Source organism: Salvia splendens, chromosome 5 (genome assembly GCF_004379255.2).
Source record: "Salvia splendens isolate huo1 chromosome 5, SspV2, whole genome shotgun sequence".
In the NCBI taxonomy this organism is placed as follows: Eukaryota; Viridiplantae; Streptophyta; class Magnoliopsida; order Lamiales; family Lamiaceae; genus Salvia; species Salvia splendens.
In genome coordinates this window covers 33,788,267-33,807,536 of record NC_056036.1, presented here as the reverse complement: position 1 = coordinate 33,807,536, position 19,270 = coordinate 33,788,267, and the positions used below count along the sequence as shown (strand labels likewise).

The following is a 19,270-nucleotide window of genomic DNA, read 5'->3' as shown; positions in this document are numbered from 1 at the left end:
GATAGATATGTTAATATTAAAATTTTATCAAACGTACCAAAATTTAAATAAAAATTACATATCTATCGTAACATTTTGATAAAATTTTGGTACGTTTGATTAAATTTTAATATTAACATATCTATCATAACATGAACTATTTCCTTTTTCGTCCGTCCCTAAAGAGTATGAACTTTCTAATTTTGAAAAATTCAAACATGCTGCATTTTATTTACAACTTATACCATTATCATTAACACTTATTCCATTATAATAATGTGGACTCCACTCCCCACTAACATTATTTCCACTTTCTCTCTCTCTCTCTTACTTTTCCACTTATTTATTAAAACTCGTGCCGAAATCAAAGTTTATACTCTTTGGGGACGGAGGGAGTATCAAATTTCATCATCCGAACATATGCAATTAGGTTCTTGTTAGAATCTTTATAAAATTACTTTTAACTAGATATATTTTTTGTGAAAAAAATAATTTAATCAAAAAAGTTATGTGAATATAACTATTGACATTTTTACCCTTTTAAATTTATTCAAGACTTTTTAAAATTCTATATAATTCGTTCGACATTATTTTAACCACTCTATTTCCAAATCTAATGGTTAAGAATTGATTTTAGTTATTAATTTGAGATCTAGTTATTTTTTAGACAACTTTCAAATCAATAATATATTTTCAAACATAAAAAAAATGGAAAGTTTAAAATTGAAAGGTAGAGTAGTGATAAAAAATTTAAAGGTAAGGTAGTGATAAAAATGAAAAATGAGATTAAAAACACAAAGATCATTTTTAGATATCAATCAAATTATTTTAAGATCGTTTTAGTTCATGATAGACATGAACTTGTGAACTAAATGATTTAAAAATGACCTTCTATGAACTAAATGGATCTAAAAATGATATAACCAATATCTAAAAATAACATCTGTATTTAATTATTTGATTATACATTTGGATTTTGTTATCTTTTATATACAATATACATTTATTATTTTGTTATTTTTATATGCAATATATATACATTTTTCTTTTTCTCTAAAATAAATTTGTACGCATTAATATAAGAGTCGTTTATTATTTAATCCGTACCAAATTATTGAAATTGCAATAATACTCATAATAGTAGTAGTATTATTCAACCAATCCAACATTTCATTGACCCAATGGTTGCCCTAAACCCAAACTAGGGTAATGTTTTCCACATGACTAAAAGGGAAGACCGACGAGATCTGAGGACCAAATTCGAATATTCTAAAAATGGAAGGCTCGAAAAAGAAATAGTGTATTTTTAATACGTGTGTTTGTTTTAATAGTGGAACAGAGGAACACTCCACTCATTCTTCCCCACTCCAAATCATCTTACCTCCTACTTGGTATACTCTCTCTCTCTCTCTCTCTCTGATATGTATGAATGAATATCTTAATTGGATGAAATACAATATCCGACTCCTCATTATATGATTTTGAACATATAATTTTTGGCTTTTTGAGCAAATGATTGCTGATTCTGATTCATAGTTTGACCATTAATATTTCCTAATTTCGTGTACACGATGGCAAGTTCAAGTTGATTTCAGTATATTTGGGGAGTTGTTGGTAATGTAATTGCTCATATAACTGATAAATTTGGTACTATGATTGCCATCAAAGCGTGTTAGTGGTGGAGACTGTTCTAATTCATGTGATTTTTTGTATTTGTTGGTTACTCTATTTCTCCATTGGCATGAGTAGTATTAGGAAACTGATACCTAGTGTATTGGTAGGTTTTTCATGGTGGTCGTTGAAGTTCATTCTGTTTCTAATTTTGTGATTGGTATCGGGTGCTTAGACGGTGGCAGGGATGTGTGTGTCGACAAATTTGCATTTACTATTTGCCAAGAAAGAACATGGAATATACTCTTTGACATATTTTATGGACAAGAAACCTGAAAACATCACCTGTTTTGGAGGTTCATCATAACCGTCTTTTTGGAAGTTTTACATTTGAAGAGTGCCTTGATATTATAAACAAATCGAACTGAAATATGGAGCCCTTAATTGAGAAAATATTTCATTTCGGTTTGAATCGCGCAATCAGGCTAATGAAAATCATTTTGGCATCCCATCTTGAAGTCCTTTCTTGATTAATGTACCATATTGTTAGTATTATGCTTTTGGTCCTGCTGTTAGGAATTGGTTCCCTTTATTGCTGAAGGAAAATTATTTTTTCCTTATATATTTATCAATTTATGTATTGATAGAGGAGATCATTTTTCTACATCCATGCATAAAGTACAGAACATAAATTTTCCTATCAGAGCATCTTAAGATGGTTATAATGTAGATTTTGTCCAGGCTACATGGTTTTCTTTAACGCCAGTGTTCACTTTTGCTGATTTAATCAAAGATCTAATATATGTAGTTGTAGGTTTTGGCTCTTGTACATGGGCTCATTGGTTGGTCAACTTGCTTTAACTCCAAAGAATGGTCATAAGATATGGGAGGATCCATCTTTCATCAAGTGGAGGAAGAGAGATGCTCATGTTCCTATGCACTGCCATGAATCTATTGAAGGTTGGCTGAGCTCTTTGGTTTTACACTACTCTGAGGTTGCATTTAGACTGGAGTATATACTTTGAGGAGAGGAATGCCATCTTATAGAGTGGATACAATTCTAAGATTATCACGCAAAATATAGTTTACTGGTTCAAATTGTTTATAAGACGAGTTCATCCAAAGGTTAAAATTGAAATTTTTGCTATAGATTTGAATTCTTTTTTCCTATAATCCAAATGCAGCCTAAATTGTCTCCATGTTAGTTACTTCTGAGAGGTCAACATGTTTTCAAAGTTCAAACAGTTCTCTTTAAGACTAATTATCTAATGTAATGTTTCTTAGACAAATTTTGTCACAACAAGCTTATAAGTTTTCCTTTGCTTTGTTTATAAGGAAAAATTATTTTCTTTGCACCTTATTTTCTTGTAATTAAGATATTGGCTTCAACATTAAGACTATCATGTTGATAAGGAAGAGTTGTTTCAAGGATTTCTCTTCCTGCTATATTCTGATTTGGCTATAGAAGAGAGAACAATCACCCATTTTAAAATTGGCTAGAAAATGTTATTAAATGCTCACTAACATTCTACAATAGCATAAACAATTCTGATTATTGTGTTAGGGAGAGGTAGAGTGGGTGGGTTGTGCATTTGAATCATGTGACCAAAATTTGATGTTGTTACTGATTAGGCTCTTTGAAGTACTGGTATGAGCGCAACAAAGTGAGTATCTTGGTGTCAAAGGAAGCCGTTTGGGACGATGATGCTGTTGTAAAGGCAATTGACTGTGCTGCATACTGGGTCAAGAACTTGCCTTTCGTCAAGTCCTTGTCTGGAGATTGGAAATTCTTTTTGGCCCCCAATCCCACTGATGCTCCTGAATTTTATGACAGTTCATTTCAAGATTCTACATGGAATACTATACCAGGTAATTTCTCTGCTTTTTCCGTAGACTTGTAGTAACAAACTTATAAACATTGCATAGTGAAGTACTACACACATGTAATATGCTGAAATCTGTATAAACAGAGTTCAATATACAATTTTGGGTGTAGAACCCATGTAAATTGTACAAGAAATACATATACCTAATATATCTATATTCCTATAACCTTGGGAATAAAAACTTTTTCTGCAACATTCCTACACGAAAAAAGCATTACATATAGTGACAGATCAAGCCTACAGTGGTCTCTAACTGTTATGCCTCTTTTATGTGATTGGTTATGAAATTTTCTGTTGCATATTTGTGCACTGAAATGATAGCACCAGCTTCGTTACTTATTCTGATACAATTTTTTTTTCCAGTGCCCTCCAGTTGGCAGATGCATGGATTTGACAAGCCAATCTACACAAATGTTGTATACCCATTTCCACTTACTCCACCTAAAGTCCCAGAAGATAATCCCACTGGCTGCTACAGGACCTACTTTTTCCTTCCTAAAGAATGGGAAGGTGAGATTTTAGTGTTAGGTCTTGCTCTGTAGATAGATTATTCTAGTACTTATGGTCTCCCATAGCTACTGAGAGTTGTAATGCCATTTCCTTTGGCTGTAAACCATCCGTCAAATTGTCATTGCAGGTCGGAGGATATTCTTACATTTTGAAGCTGTTGATTCCGCCTTCTTTACCTGGGTGAATGGACACCCAACTGGATATAGGTATGTTTTTTTATTGGCTCAAGACTTTTGAATGGACATCTCATACCAAAATTTCATTGAGGAAATATTTCTTAGTTTAGAATTGCTCCAGGACTACTAGAAACTTGTACTTTGTCATATCGAATCTCTAAGTGATTGACAAATAATAATTTCTTCTACTTGTAGAAAGGTATTGGAAAGTATAGAGGGGAATATCCATGTAAATTATGCATAGGTGGTCTCGCAATATTTTCTCTGTCTCTATTAAGGCATATGAGCTACTATGCTTGAGCAAAGCTGCTTACTTATATCACTGTTTATAGAGGAGAAACCAAATTCCTATAATGGATTGGTGGATTGCTTGTCATCATATCATTATAGATGGGAATGTGGATGTGAAACAAAAAACTAAGAAGAATTACTGTAAAGCTTCTTTGTTTTGTTAATTTCTTGGCTGTTGATTAGCGGTATTTTTCGAAGAAACTTGTATGTCCCCCTTAAAGGTGGAACTATCCCAGTAATTGGTTGCTATCAAGTTTAGAGATATACAACCAGTATCCTTGTTCACACATCGACATGTGAACATAATAAGGTGGGGATGCCTGCTCATAATAAAATGTCTTCATTTATGAATTTCAGCTGCATGTATGCCCCACATACTACCCACAATCATGCATAGTCGTTCATCTGTGTATTTCCATTGTTTAAAGACTAAGTTCTTTAATAGTACTAAAAAACTATCCTTCTGTTGTCAGTCAAGATAGCAGACTACCAGCTGAATTTGAGATCACCAATTTTTGTTATCCATGCGGATCTGACAAGAAAAATTGTCTGGCTGTTCAAGTGATGAGATGGTCTGATGGTTCATACCTTGAAGATCAGGATCACTGGTGGTTATCTGGTATCCATCGTGATGTTTTACTTCTTGCTAAACCGAAGGTTTGTCCTGTAATACAGCGGCACCAAGTGCTTTGGCCTTGGCCATTTTATTTACTTTGCTTAATTCTTAAAGCAAATGATATAGTGATTTCTACACTAACTTTTCAAAAAATATATTTGTATAACGGGTGATCTATTACAATGTAAGCGATCTGATCCACGTTTCAATGAGTCCTCAGGTCTTTATTGCAGACTATTTCTTCAAATCGAGTTTGGCGGAAGATTTTTCTTGTGCAGATATACAGGTAAAATAGACAAACTGTTGTTTTCTAGCAATACTGAAACTAACTGAAAATGGTCTCAAGTAATCTAATGCATTGAAGCCACTACTTGCTCTACCCAACCCTTTTCACACTTTGCCATGTATCAGTAACTCACATGATGTTTCTAGAGTGGTACTGAACTGCTGCTACTGATGCAGAACTATTATATAATTCCCTGAGCATCTAACTTGTAACTGAGATGCAGGTAAAAATGAAATTGATTAGATTGATCAGGTTGTCCTTCTTCTTCCAATATATTTACTTGGTTGGAACTTTATTTATGAAAATGAGGTATAAGAGTTACGTGACGTAACTCATTACCAACACTTTTGAAATCTAGAACTATTTCATCTGCCTTCACATAATTGAATCATTGGTTCTGAGCCAGGCAAAAGCTTATAATTTGAGTTGCCAAGAAACCAATCCTATTCTATAAGTGTTGAATGTATGAGCTTGCTACTTATGCTTTACCCATTTTCTGTCCAGGTTGAAGTTAAAATTGACAAGTCAGAAATAAATACTGAAAGCTCAGCAGAAAGCGGGAATTTTTTCAAAATATCTGAAGACAAGTTTATAGAAAACTTCACCATTGAGGCTGAAATTTTTGATTCAGAGAGTTGGTACATCGGCAATGAACATCCCAATCTGCAAAGTACAAATGTGGCTCATCTAGAATTAACTAATTCTGTTGATTATTACCTTGGCTTCACGGGATATCAACTTAAAGGGAAACTGCAGATGCCCAAGCTGTGGACTGCTGAGCATGTAAGTGTCTTTTGACCTAGAATATAAGCTTTCTTCCTGCACATTGTATCTTTCAATACGTAATTATATAACTACAAAGGACTCGGGTTAGCAAACTGCTGAGGTCATAAAAGAAAATGAAACCTGGTTCCTCACTTCCTCTACATGTAGACAATTCTAGAAACATCATCAATTATAGTAATTTCTGTATGTTTTTTTGAATATGCTTATGCTAGGGAGTTCAAGTATACAGATCAGATTTTTCTGAATAAGTGTCAGTTTTGAGAATATAACCTTGCTGCATACTGTACCATGGTGGAGATGCTACATCAGGAATCATGCATGCATGAGATACCAAATATGTATATGATGTCAGAAGTTAAACAGTCATCTATTGAGTAACCATCTTTCAGCCATGCTGCTGTAGTTCCAGAAATTTCCATTGACTCTCTAGTATCTAGTCCTGAGATTTATTTTATTCATTTCTGTGTATAGTGGTGACAGTAGATATAAAATAGATTTAATTAATATGCTGGTAGTTGTCACACAAATGGATCATTTTCGGTTGATTTCAATTCCTAACCTAGCTTTTTATCTTATTGTAAGATATTCATATTTCTGCCAATTTGTTTACTCAGCCACATCAATAGTTAACCCAAATATACCTGAATTTCATATATATACTCCCTCCGTCCCATAAATATGGGCAATTGATATGGCGCGGGAATTAAGACAAAATTGGTAAAGTAAGAGAGAGGGGGAGAAGGGTAGTTAAAGTAGTGTTAATGGATAGTGGGACCCATATTATTAGTAGTGTTTACTTGGTGGTATAAGTTGTAAATAAGTTGATGTATATGGGTAATAAATTGGGATAACTTTCAGAGAACGGAATGCACATATTTTTGTGAGACGGAAGAAAATGGAAAGTGCACATATTTTTATGGGACTGAGGGAATATTATTCTTCTGGTGGACTCTTATCATTAATTTGTATAATGACAGCCAAATCTTTACACTCTTGTTGTCACCCTTAAAGATGCCTCTGGGAACATTGTTGATTGTGAATCATGCCAAGTTGGTATAAGGCAAATATCAAAAGCCCCAAAACAACTCCTTGTAAATGGACAACCTGTGAAGATAAGAGGGGTGAACAGGCATGAACACCACCCTCGTCTCGGTAAAACAAACTTGGAGTCCTGCATGGTTCAGGTAATGAATCTTATGAGTGTCTGTGTCTGCTTGCATGTTCGTAGATCTGTTGCAATGCTCGCTGACATGCTTCTTTTTGTTGTATTCATCTAGGATTTAATTGTGATGAAGCAAAACAATATGAATGCTGTCAGAAACAGCCATTACCCTCAACATCCAAGGTGGTACGAGTTGTGTGATCTGTTCGGCATGTACATGATTGATGAGGCCAATATTGAAACACATGGTTTTCATCTTTCCTCCAATGTAAGGCATCCTACAAATGAACCAATTTGGGCCGCTTCCATGTTGGATCGAGTTATAGGAATGGTTAATAGGGACAAAAACCATGCTTGCATCATTTCTTGGTCTTTAGGAAATGAGTCAAGTTATGGCCCCAATCATGCTGCACTTGCAGGTATCTTTTTTTTCCTCTAGCCTTGCTTGGCCCAGACCATTTTAAGTATATACCATATTGAAAAATTGCATGCTTCTATATTACCACTTTATCAGCCGGCTGTCTACTCCCTCCCTCTATATGCCTGTTGTAGATGCATAGCCTGAATCATTGTGACAATTCAATTTACTAGTGAAAATTAAACTGCAACCAATCATAATAGAAATTATGAGGGCATAATTCCTCACATCATTTTTCTTCTGGTAATGTGGTTTCTGTAATATTATCATGAGACTCCTTGTGTGAAGCAGAAGGGCCACATTACACACTATTTAATTTTTGGAGAACTTAAATGCTTAAAAAAATAATTATAGCGATATCTTGGACATTTATGATCACATTTGTGAAACTTAATCAGAAATGTTATGAGTTATTGTATGTGTTATTATTTTTATAGTATCATTCATTTCTGATTTTTCTGGTATGAAAACAAATTTTATATGCTTTCTTGAAGTTTTTGGAGAGTTAATCTGTAAAGATGTATATGCATTAGTCAGTCAATTTTCTGGTGATTTGGTGATTAAAATTTAGGATTAGCTGAAGTAGTCTAAATATGACTTTATTCAATCTTAGGTTGGGTTAGAGGTAAGGATTCAACTAGGGTCTTACACTATGAAGGTGGGGGAGCCAGAACATCTTCAACAGATATTGTTTGCCCCATGTACATGCGTGTTTGGGATATGGTTAAGATTGCTCAAGATCAAGACGAATTACGTCCGTTGATACTGTGCGAGTAAGTTCCTCTATTTATTAAACGCATGCCTGTAGAAATAGAATTATTTTCCACCAAATCTCGTACAAATACTGAATCACTAATTTAGATACTAAAACTGCCAGATATTCACATTCAATGGGAAACAGCACTGGGAATATTCAGGAATACTGGGAAGCAATTGATAGCACATTTGGTCTTCAGGGAGGCTTTATCTGGGAATGGGTTGATCAGGTTCATATCATATTAAGTTTTACACTAGTCCTTTAATTGAATACATAGTTGATTTTATTTAAAAGGACCAAACTGAAAGTTATAAATCAGAGGAAGTCGGGAAGTTAGTGCAGAAAGATGCATCTCATAGGCAAATACATCCTTTACTATTTCTTCACAGATCAGATGATACAATTTGTAAGTTATAAAAGATGATGTGATGGCTAAATGTCCCTCTATCAAAAGAGGGAATATTATCTTATCTGTGCTTACATGGTTGTTTTCTAATTGAATTTGGAGTGTGTATAGGACTATTAGTTGCAAATGAAGCTGTTATGATTGTTATCTGTAATACTAACATACTATTACTTTCAAATACTGTGTTTGCATTGCTACATTTAGGAGGCTAAATGAGGAATATGGAAGCATTTGTTTTTTACAATAACCATCTTACTGGTTCCTCAATATGATTAATATTTTTTTGTAATATTTTTCTGGGAGTAATATGATTCCCTTAATATGATTAATGCAATAACAACATTTATACTTCCCTGTGAATTAGATGATTAATATCTTTTTGCTCTTGAAAGGCACTGTTGAAGGAGAGTTCCGATGGTGCCAAACACTGGGCATACGGAGGCGATTTTGGAGATATCCCTAATGATCTGAACTTCTGTCTAAATGGCCTTGTATGGCCAGATAGAAGTCCACATCCAGCTTTGCATGGTAATAAGTGATCATCTTCCATCATGACATATGCCGCATATATATAGTACAAGAGACTAAGCTAGAATATGCCACATAACCGATGTGGGATACTTATATTCTTAACAGTTTTTAATATTGATCTCCATTCGGTTTAATTTTTGTAATTTTCAGAGGTGAAATTTGTTTACCAGCCCATCAAGATTTCACTTACGGAAGGGATAGTTAAGGTGGTATCTTGTATAATCATGTTATTTTCATAATTCCTTCCGTATCATATTCCTGGAACTGAAGTTAATTTTGTAGGTTACAAACACACACTTCTTTTCTACAACACAAGATGTAGCATTCCATTGGGTGGTGCATGGGGATGGAAGTGAGCTAGGCTCAGGGATCCTCAGCCTTCCAATAATAGGGCCCCAGAAAAGTTATGAGATGAACTGGGAGGCTGGCCCTTGGTATAATCCGTGGTGTACTTCAGATGCAACAGAATCTTTTTTGACAATTACTGTAAAGCTCTTGAGCTCCACTCGCTGGGCTGAAGCTGGCCATATAGTTTCGTCTGCACAAATCCAACTGCCAGTAAAACAAAACATTGTTCCTCATGTAGGTGTTCTTGTTGTAATCAGTGATGGCCTCTGGAACTGTTTTCTGGTTGTGTGGTATTACTAATATCTAATGAGTATTGTGGTTTTCAGATCATTGACTCCAACCAGCATGCCTTGTTTACTGAAGTTCTTGATGATTCTATAGAAGTTGGGAACTCAAAGCACTGGGGGATCAAGTTTAACAAACAAACTGGACTTATTGAGAGCTGGAAGGTAATTTTAACATCAAGCAACACTAAATTTCATTCTATCATTTCCCGTGTAACATTTTGACATGCTTATATGCATAGGTAGAGGTAAGCATGTTTTATACTCCGTATATGATACGTTGTACATATGAAATTCCAGTGTATGCATGTCTGCAAGAAATATATATTAATCCTTTTGTGCAATGGAATGAACAATAGGTGGACGGGGTCCTGGTAATGAACAAAGGTATACAGCCATGCTTTTGGAGAGCACCCACCGATAATGACAAGGGGGGTGACGCAGAAAGTTATCTTTCTAAGTGGAAACTTGCGAAACTGAACAATTTGACTTTTGTGATAGAGAGTTGCACGGTTGTTGATGTTTCAAATAATCTTGTGAAAATTGCCATGACCTATCTTGGCATTCCTAGTGATGCAGATAAAAACTCATCTCAATCAGAAGCTTGTTTATTCAAAGTTGATTTATTCTACTCAATTTACGGTTCTGGCGATGTTGTACTGGAATGCAATGTAAAACCAAATTCTGATCTACCACCTTTGCCTCGAGTGGGGATTGAGTTTCACTTGGACAAATCACTGGACCAGATCAAATGGTATGGAAGAGGGCCTTTTGAATGCTATCCTGATCGAAAAGCTGCTGCACATGTTGGCTTGTACGAGCAGGATGTTTGTAGCTTGCACGTGCCATACATATTTCCAGTTGAATGTGCAGGGCGGACAGATGTTAGGTGGGTGACATTTCAAAACAAGAATGGTTGTGGGATTTATGCTTCCACTTACGGAGGGTCTCCACCGATGCAACTGAATGCAAGTTACTACGGCACTGCTGAGCTTGAGAGGGCAACACACAATGAGAAACTAGTTGAGGGAGAAGACATTGAGGTACTCTCTTGCTCCTTCTCCTATATCCTTCTTATCTTCCTCCAATCTAATACTTAGTTCTTTTCCCTTTATGTCCCCACTAAAGCATTGCGTACCACTTGATTAATCATCCCAAGAACATAACAAATTGTTTGGTGATCATAGCCTTTTATCATTTATCGGACAAGCGTCCTCCTAAGTTTTTAGGCGACAACCACAACAATAGATTTGTGGTTGTCTTGCCCAACGATCTTGCATCAATATCCAGATTTGTTGGTGACATTTTGGTGGTTGCACAGGTGCATCTTGACCACAAGCACATGGGTATAGGTGGAGACGACAGCTGGTCTCCTTGTGTCCACGAGATATATCTTGTGCCTGCTGTGCCTTACTCATTCACCGTCAGACTATCGCCTCTGATTGCTCCCACGACAGGTCAATCCATTTACAGATCCCAGCTCCAAAAGAAGTGAATTTCGATACTTGTTCTGTTTTCTTTTTGTCTTACCTTTGACATTATGTTCACACCACTTGGTGCTGTATCAGTATGGCTACTCACATGTCCTCTTTTTAATAATAAGATGAGCCATCCACAGCTCTTATGTACTTTTGAGAAGAATTTGTGCCTGGTTACATTTCCTATTGTTTTTTGGACGCTGTATCTTTTGATAACTGTCAAACAATATGTTCATGAATGCCAAATTTGAAAGTTTACTATTAACGTATAAAACTCGAAATTAGGGCATGTGCAATATTGTGTAAAAATGGCGCACAATTTGTAAAACAACGTTGCAAGCCTCCGACACAGCTTGTGCTGTGTGTAAAGCTATGGGCACGCACGTCACGCGTCCGCCTCAGACCAATGGGCAAGCTTGGTGCATGGTGCACACACCACCCCCTCTGCTATTGGTTTCTATTTTAGAGTGAACTACATATTTAGTCCTAGAGTTTGAGGTTGTGTCCCTAGCAAAAGCAAAAAGAAGTATGGTTAGTCTCTTAACATTTAAAATACTCACGTATGAGTTTTTAGGATGAAACACCTCTCAGCCATGAAAGATAGCTTTGTCCATTCCTAATTCCTTCTCACATGCGATGCTGATTCTTGTGTTGATTTGACAAAAAACATACTCCCTCCATCCAATAAGAGTTACTTTTTGTCATTTTGGTCCGTTCCACAATAATAATTATATTCCATTTTTACCATAAATGATAAGTATGTCCTACATTCTATTAACTCATTTCGTTCACATTCTATTATAAAATCAAAAAAGTGAGCTCCATATTCCTACAATTTTTTCAACCCACTATTCTTTACGTACATTTCTTAAAACTCGTGCCTACACCAAATGTGACTCTTATTGTGGGACGTAAAGAGCATTTATTTTTGCACTAAATCTTTTATTCAACAATGAATACAAGATTGTTCATTCACATACAATAAGAGATAATATGTGAGTTCTAGTATTTCCCATTTCACTCCTTCTCACCAGTATGATCCCAGAGTTCTAAATTGTGTATTGATTTTAACAAATTTTCACCAATTCACTTTTGTATCCACTACCATTCATACTTGACAAACTTAAAGAAAATGTAAAGTTTTCAAAATATAGTTTAACTAGGAGCACTATATTTTATTTAGCAAATTTGAATAATTTGTTAAAAGAATTATAATAGATAAAGAGATGAGAGAAGTTTGACATAAGAAAGATAGGGGATTGAAATTTATGGGAGAAAAAAATGGGAGAAAAAAAATGGGAGATAGAACTCACGTACTATCTCTTAATGTATGGGAGGAAAAAATAGGAGATAGAAATAAATACTCCCCCTCATCCCATAAAAATAGGATGATTTTTTTTTCAATCCCATAGAAATAATTGTCGATTGAAATTAATAGTGTATGTAGAGTGTGAGAGTAAATACGGAGTAACTTTCTTTTAAGTTGATTATTCTCTCTTCTGATATTTTAGAAAAAAAGTGTCATGATAGATATTTAATTTCTGATTAAACTTATTTCTACGGAAATTATTACTCCCATCGTATCAGAGTCATTTTGACACTTTGATTTTTCTGCACTCGTTTTATAAAAATGATATAATAAATAGTAAAAGTAAGAGAGTCTTTTCTACATTATTCTCACTTATTTTATTATTTTTCCATTTTAACTATTTATTATATATTATATTTATAAAATGAGTGTAAAAAATTAAAATGACTCGTAGATGGAGGGAGTAATTGATAAATATATTAGCAGCTCAGTAATTCCATGAAAGGAGTTAGTTGTCGATTGCAATTATCAATTATGGCTTTCCAATCGAGCAGCGTAGAATAATCTTCTTCATGAACTTGCAACTTTCTTCCATGGACACTCTCCAAATTCCAATTCCATCTTTCCACTCGGAGCATGAATTGCCGCTGTAAATGTGGATTATCCGCTGAAGATGATTTCAAATTTGTGCTTCATGATGCGCTTGATTCTTCCGGCATCGATACGTCTCACGCGCCAGGGTCAATTTTATCTGCTTTAAGTACATTTTTTCATGTGGTGTGTCTGCTTATTGATGAATGGAATAGTTTGTGAACTCAACTATTCCATCAATTTTACTGCGAAATTCGGTCATCTGCAACGATTATTCTAAGTAGGTCGTGATCAATACGGAAAGCTTTGTTATCGTTTATATCTAAATTTAATTAAATTCAGAATTTACAGTCTGGTCTTCTAAGTGTGCTTGCAGAATCAGAATGATATTATTGATTTCGTGTTGATTTTCATCACTCAAAATTCTGGAATCTGCAAGCAAGTTTTGTGTAATAGCTTCGCTGATGGCGGAAGAATGTCATGTTGTTGAATGTCATGTTGAAATTGATTACAGAATGTGTTGTGATTCTTGTTGAGGAATGCGGAATAATGTGAGTCAATGGTAGTGGTCATACAACTTGTTAAGAGAATTTACATTATGTACAGAATGGATGTGGCTGTTATACCAAAAGATTGATATTACCTCTTTTGTTAGTTAACCCTGCTGACAGTGGCACAAAAAGATAGTAATTTATTGAAAGTAGAAATATCTTTTGTGATTCCTTCTCCTTTGATTCAGTAGTTATTTTTATGTTTGTCTTGTGGGATCAATATTTAACTTTGTCTCTGTTGAACAGGCTGCAAGGGTAGGCTTTTGCTCGCAGATAAAAGACGTCTCTGACATTGAGAGAGGAACAAGTATGGCTATTAATAGAGGGGTTGATTTAGCCAGAGCAGCTCTTCATATAGCAGCTGAAGATGACTCCCTCATCTCACACTCTTCTGTTCCATTGCCAGTTGATGATTTCATTGAGAGATTAGATACCCTCTCTATCGGATTTTGCTCACCAGACAATTTTCTTGACTGTTTAGAACGATAACTATACCTCTGTTTCCATGCTCTCCCTTATATACTCAGAGATTCTACAGATTCTTCGCATGTTGGGTGTTCTGAATTTTGATGTTGAAATCTTCTTTCCCCGTGATTCACATAGTTCTCCCAGAGGGTATCTAAAACAAAAGATCAAAGAATCTGATCAATCACATATTATGACATCACAATCTTTACTAGTGGAGGTGATAATTTTGTTAATTGCTGTCTAGTTAAATATGGACCATATGATCCTTTACGGAAGGTCAGTTGTGGGCATCCTTCTGAACTTGTCCTGCATGATCTTTGACTAGACTGTGTTTGATGGTTGTGTTTGCTCCTTTTATATCTTGGTATTTGAAATCACATTGGAGAACCTCCTAGTCAGACCAAGTATGTAGGAGCCCCTGAGTAAATATTACAATTAATGTGTTTGTAGGCGTCCAACATTGTACTCCATTAGTTATGCTTCCATTTCACCTAGCTATGCCAGAATCCAGATGTCATTTTTATTATTTTGCTATGAAAAGAGCAAGCCTCACATGTTGAACTTTAAATCAAATCTAAGATATATTCACTGGGTAAATAACCTTATAATTTTGCATCTAAGACTCCAAGAATTCTGTTTATCCTTTTACATCTTTTAACACAGATTTAATAAAGTGAGTCGGCAACCAGTTTATTTATCATCAAATTTAATGATATGTGCTAAGGGAAAGAACAATTCCTTAATATACTCTTGAGATCTTGGAATTAAAGGGTTGGTGGTAACCTAATGTTGTTCCCATTTTTTAGTTGAGTGACTCAATGTTGCATTTTATTTGCAGCAACAAACTGGTTCAGACACCAATGTCGAGGAAGAAGCCGTAAAGAAACTAGTAGTACGGTTGAACCTGATTTTGATGGGGGTTGGTTGGTCAAAACAACAGGAGCACAGAAATATCCTTTTCAAAAACTTTGAACCATGGTAATATCCAGGTCTTATTTCATTTTGCTAATGTTGTAGTAATATAATTTATACATATAGTATATATTCCCTTGTATAGTTGTATTTGTATAGCTGATGAGTTTATATTAGAGACACATATAGGAAATAGTTTATGGGAATACAGCCTCTATTTTTCTTGTTCCCCTCGTTATCTGTCTTATTTCCCCATTTCAGTTGACGAGTTGGAGATATGGCTGATTTGGCGAAAATTATTTAAATCGGTTGGAAAATATATTTTCAACTTGAGCATCAAAATGACGTTAAAATGGCGCCAGTTTGATGCTGAAAGTATATTTTTGACGTTGTTTTGATGCTTAACCGAAAAATATATTTCCACATAATTTACAAATTAAATTAAATTATCCAAATTAACTTGAGTTTTCCACCTCAGTCTCCAGATTATTTCAAGTCAACTTATTTTTGCAATATTTCAAAGGTCAGACTATATCTACATGGCCAAAGACAAGCCAAAAAATGTAATAAAGGTAAGCATTAATCAAAGTAAATGAAAAGTAAAAACTATTCCGAATTCTAAGTAGGAAACATGACGAGGTACTAATAATTGGTACTATGTTTCCTTGTATTGTATATTAACTCATTGTCGTTGTTGTGTACAAAGCTTATTTTGTGTAGTGGCCTTGGACCAAAAGAATTGGTACAAAAATGGTAGCTATAAATACAACAAGATGGATCCATAATCAACCGTCTTCTGTAAAAACTCTGAATATGAAATCCCTGAAGCGTTTGGAGTATTGCTTGGGATCCACAGCTGAGATAGAGGTCGGGTCGAACTGGAATGACTTGTAGGCGTGCTCGAGCTTCTTGCTAATATCGTAGTCTTGCAGGATGTCAATGATGCCGAAAATGAGGACCACGTCGTAGTACTCCCCTGTCGGCTCTCCCACTAGCTGAGCCTCCCCATTATTTTTCCTTACTGTCAGCTCGGCTCGTGCAGGGATGTTGGCACCTAGTTTGAACGTTGTCGACCTGCCACAACCACTTGTCATTTTTTCTGTTAGGAATAAGAAGATTGATTTTGGGAAGCATCTTACTGGCTGCGGTCCGGTGATCCGTTGCCTAGAGGCGTTTGGGCACACATAATTAGGGGCTCCCCGGCATTGGTCAGGTCTTTGAAGTGAATGCCAACAAGAAGACTGTAATCCATGATTCTCTCTTGTTCAAGTAAGTCACAGTCTCTGTCTATTTGACTATGCACAACATAGATATTTCAGAATCAAACTAGATTCCTTAATTTAACACTAGTTTTGATTGATTGAATTATACCTGCAGAAATCTCTGAACCAAGACTTGTGCAAACGGAATATGAAGTTCAAATCGAGGTCCTTGAGGGTCATGGTTGGTTCAATCTCTGATTCGGGCTTGTCAGTTAGGCGGCCGTGGGAGGAGCCTTTCAGATCAAAGCGTCGGTGGATGGCATATTCCGTGCAAAACAAATTCCCAATGATCACGAATCGCACCTGTTTGAGTGAATCACATTATGAGAATGAATGGATGATATTAATATCAAAATGAATGGGTGTTCTTGTTGGTTACCTTCTTCTGTGCAGCGCCAGTCAACTTCACACAATGGAGACCGTAGAATTTGGTGACAAGGGTGTTTTCAAAGGCGCGGACGTGCTTATAGTAATCTGAAAGCATTCTGATAAGCACCTGCTAAGCAACCATCTCCTATGTTATATCTTGTATGCTCAAGATTTAAAATTAATATAATAGATTTGAACTCACTTTTGCCTCTGACTTCTTCATGGTCTTGATCATGTATCTGTCATCGTTGGTCAAGTAGAAGAAGCTTCCACTTTTACCTGGCGAGGAGAGCTCCCGGAGGGCATCATTTCCACATATGGATATCATGTAATCAGCAGGATCCACCTTAAACAATTGCCGAAGCGCCCTGAAAGGAAATGAAAAACATACATCTGGTGTGACTCAAGCTTAACATCTAGAGAACACCATAACACTACCTCACCTGAAAACCAATGGACAATAGTCCTTCCATCTGAAATCACACGATTGGTGAGGCGGGGTGTGTTTGGATCCCGAAGGAGGGAACTTTGTCCATACTTTCTCCCTTGGATCAAAAGCCGAAGGTTTTAGATCAAGCGTTGTCGATGGAGCAGGTCTTCCCACAGCGTGCCTACAACAACATGAACTCAATTCAAATATATTTGAAACTGCATTCAAGAAATCTAAACTGTAGTGGCAACTTCACAGAAGACCAACATCATCCAAATCATTTTCTTTTCCTTGCACATTAGAAGGCAAATTACCTTATCCCTAACTGCAAATTCAACATGAGATCATAATTCTTATGCCCTTTGGATATAGTGTTCCCCTGCCTCTTGGTTGGCTTGATAACGATATGTGGCCTCCCGACCCCTCTAGCCACCGTATCCAAATCCTCAGCCATCCTTGTCCCGGGGGACCCCTCCCCCAAATCCCTACCAGATTCAAAGCGAGCACTGCTCCCATCAAAACTATACTCAGAGCCTGCATTGCTCAACCCCCCACCATCCACAGAGCTCGCCCTCAAATTATTCACGGCAGAATTCCTTAGAACTTCCTCCCCATCACAAGGCCAGTTCAACATCTTCATACAAGGGTAGTCACCAATCTCCTCACCAGGATGGATCCTACAATCACTCAGATTCTCCAAATAAACTTCTTGAGGATCCCACTCAAAGCTGCCCGAATGAGAACTCGATGGATAGTAAGTCCCACTCTGCTCACTTTGATCTTTACTCCACACCCCAGCATAGCAACTACCATCAACCCAACGGAAGGTCCCATTGCCCCAGGGCAACCCAGCCTCCCAACTACCTTCATATCTATTCCCATTAGCCCAAACCATGATTCCATTCCCATTCATTCTCCCCCTCCTCCAATGCCCCACGTACTGGTTCCCGTTAATCCAGCTATACTTTCCCTTTCCATTAGGCAGGCCGCGACGCCAATGGCCCTCGTATTTATCCCCGTTGGAGTATTGACAAACGCCCTTACCGTGCCTGAGGTTGGATTGCCAAGCCCCAGTATACCTCTCATTAGAGGAGCCTACAAAAACGCCATCTCCCTCCATGAAGGCATTCTTGAATCCACCCTCGTAGGCGGCTCCAGAGGGCCAGCTGAACCGGCCGTGGCCCATCATCCAGCCGTGGTGCCAGTCCCCCTCGTAGGTGCAACCGTCGGCCCAAGAGCATGTGCCATGGCCGTGGGGCCAGTTGTCCGACCATTGGCCAGAGTAGGTGTCGTGGTTGGGGAAGTCCTTGTCGACGTGTGGATGCTCATCGTCCACATGGGCAACTGACATTGCTGCAAATATGCTGTTGGCCCTCCTCTTCACCGTGCCTCGAGATTTCTTCAACTTCGCTTCCCACACTTTGACAATGCCACTCATCCTCCTCCTCCTTCCAACTTTTTCTCCACTCTCATCCTTCTCCTTTCTCACCCAAGATCATATTTTGTTTCTTTCAAGAATCTCACCTCTGATACATTATCAACACTCATTTTCTCCCCTCTATGATGAGATTGAATCTCTATGCATTTCCTCAAATTAGAGCATTTTCATAAGGGGATCATCAACATCCCCAGTTTTATTCTATGAACTTTTTTTCTTTTCTTTCCACTACTTATTTTTATGGAGATGATTGGCCTGTTTCCTTGTAAAAAAATCTCTTTATGAAACAGGAGATGTGTGATTATTTGACAAGAAAAACAAAAGACAAGAACAAATCATAAACATGCAACCTTTCTTCTACTTTTCTCTAAGGAGTTTACTATTTTTAAAAATTATGTTTCATCGTTTCTTTTTA

At 36.6% G+C, this 19,270-nt stretch overlaps 2 protein-coding genes and 1 long non-coding RNA gene across 4 annotated transcripts; 2 read left to right on the top strand and 1 right to left on the bottom strand.

Moving 5' to 3' along the window:
- Nucleotides 1–1,252: 1,252 nt before the first annotated feature.
- On the top strand, nt 1,253–11,685 carry LOC121805518 (beta-galactosidase-like). Of its 2 annotated transcripts, none has more exons than XM_042205404.1 (18): nt 1,253–1,370; nt 2,405–2,550; nt 3,223–3,459; nt 3,840–3,986; nt 4,114–4,192; nt 4,927–5,110; nt 5,290–5,355; nt 5,860–6,138; nt 7,119–7,325; nt 7,419–7,722; nt 8,335–8,494; nt 8,599–8,707; nt 9,277–9,412; nt 9,566–9,621; nt 9,698–9,997; nt 10,090–10,212; nt 10,407–11,090; nt 11,369–11,685. In XM_042205404.1, exons 2-18 carry the CDS (start codon nt 2,421–2,423, stop codon nt 11,540–11,542), a joined length of 3,375 nt encoding a protein of 1,124 aa, XP_042061338.1. In that variant the 5' UTR covers nt 1,253–1,370; nt 2,405–2,420; the 3' UTR covers nt 11,543–11,685. The 2 variants fall into 2 exon arrangements, with proteins under 2 accessions (XP_042061338.1, XP_042061339.1); XM_042205405.1 differs by having other exon boundaries at nt 1,318–1,370; nt 2,399–2,550.
- A 1,644-nt stretch (nt 11,686–13,329) lies between these two features.
- Nucleotides 13,330–16,430, top strand: LOC121803270. The gene is made up of 4 exons (XR_006050949.1): nt 13,330–13,574; nt 14,223–15,422; nt 16,063–16,223; nt 16,289–16,430. It is a non-coding gene; the product is annotated as an uncharacterized LOC121803270 (long non-coding RNA).
- Nucleotides 16,142–18,918, bottom strand: LOC121803269 (phosphatidylinositol 4-phosphate 5-kinase 6-like). The gene is made up of 7 exons (XM_042202951.1): nt 17,732–18,918; nt 17,431–17,598; nt 17,190–17,355; nt 16,998–17,114; nt 16,728–16,921; nt 16,496–16,651; nt 16,142–16,442 (listed from the first exon to the last, which is right to left on the bottom strand). Exons 1-7 carry the CDS (start codon nt 18,853–18,855, stop codon nt 16,142–16,144), a joined length of 2,226 nt encoding a protein of 741 aa, XP_042058885.1. The 5' UTR covers nt 18,856–18,918.
- Between the last annotated feature and the right edge of the window lie 352 nt (nt 18,919–19,270).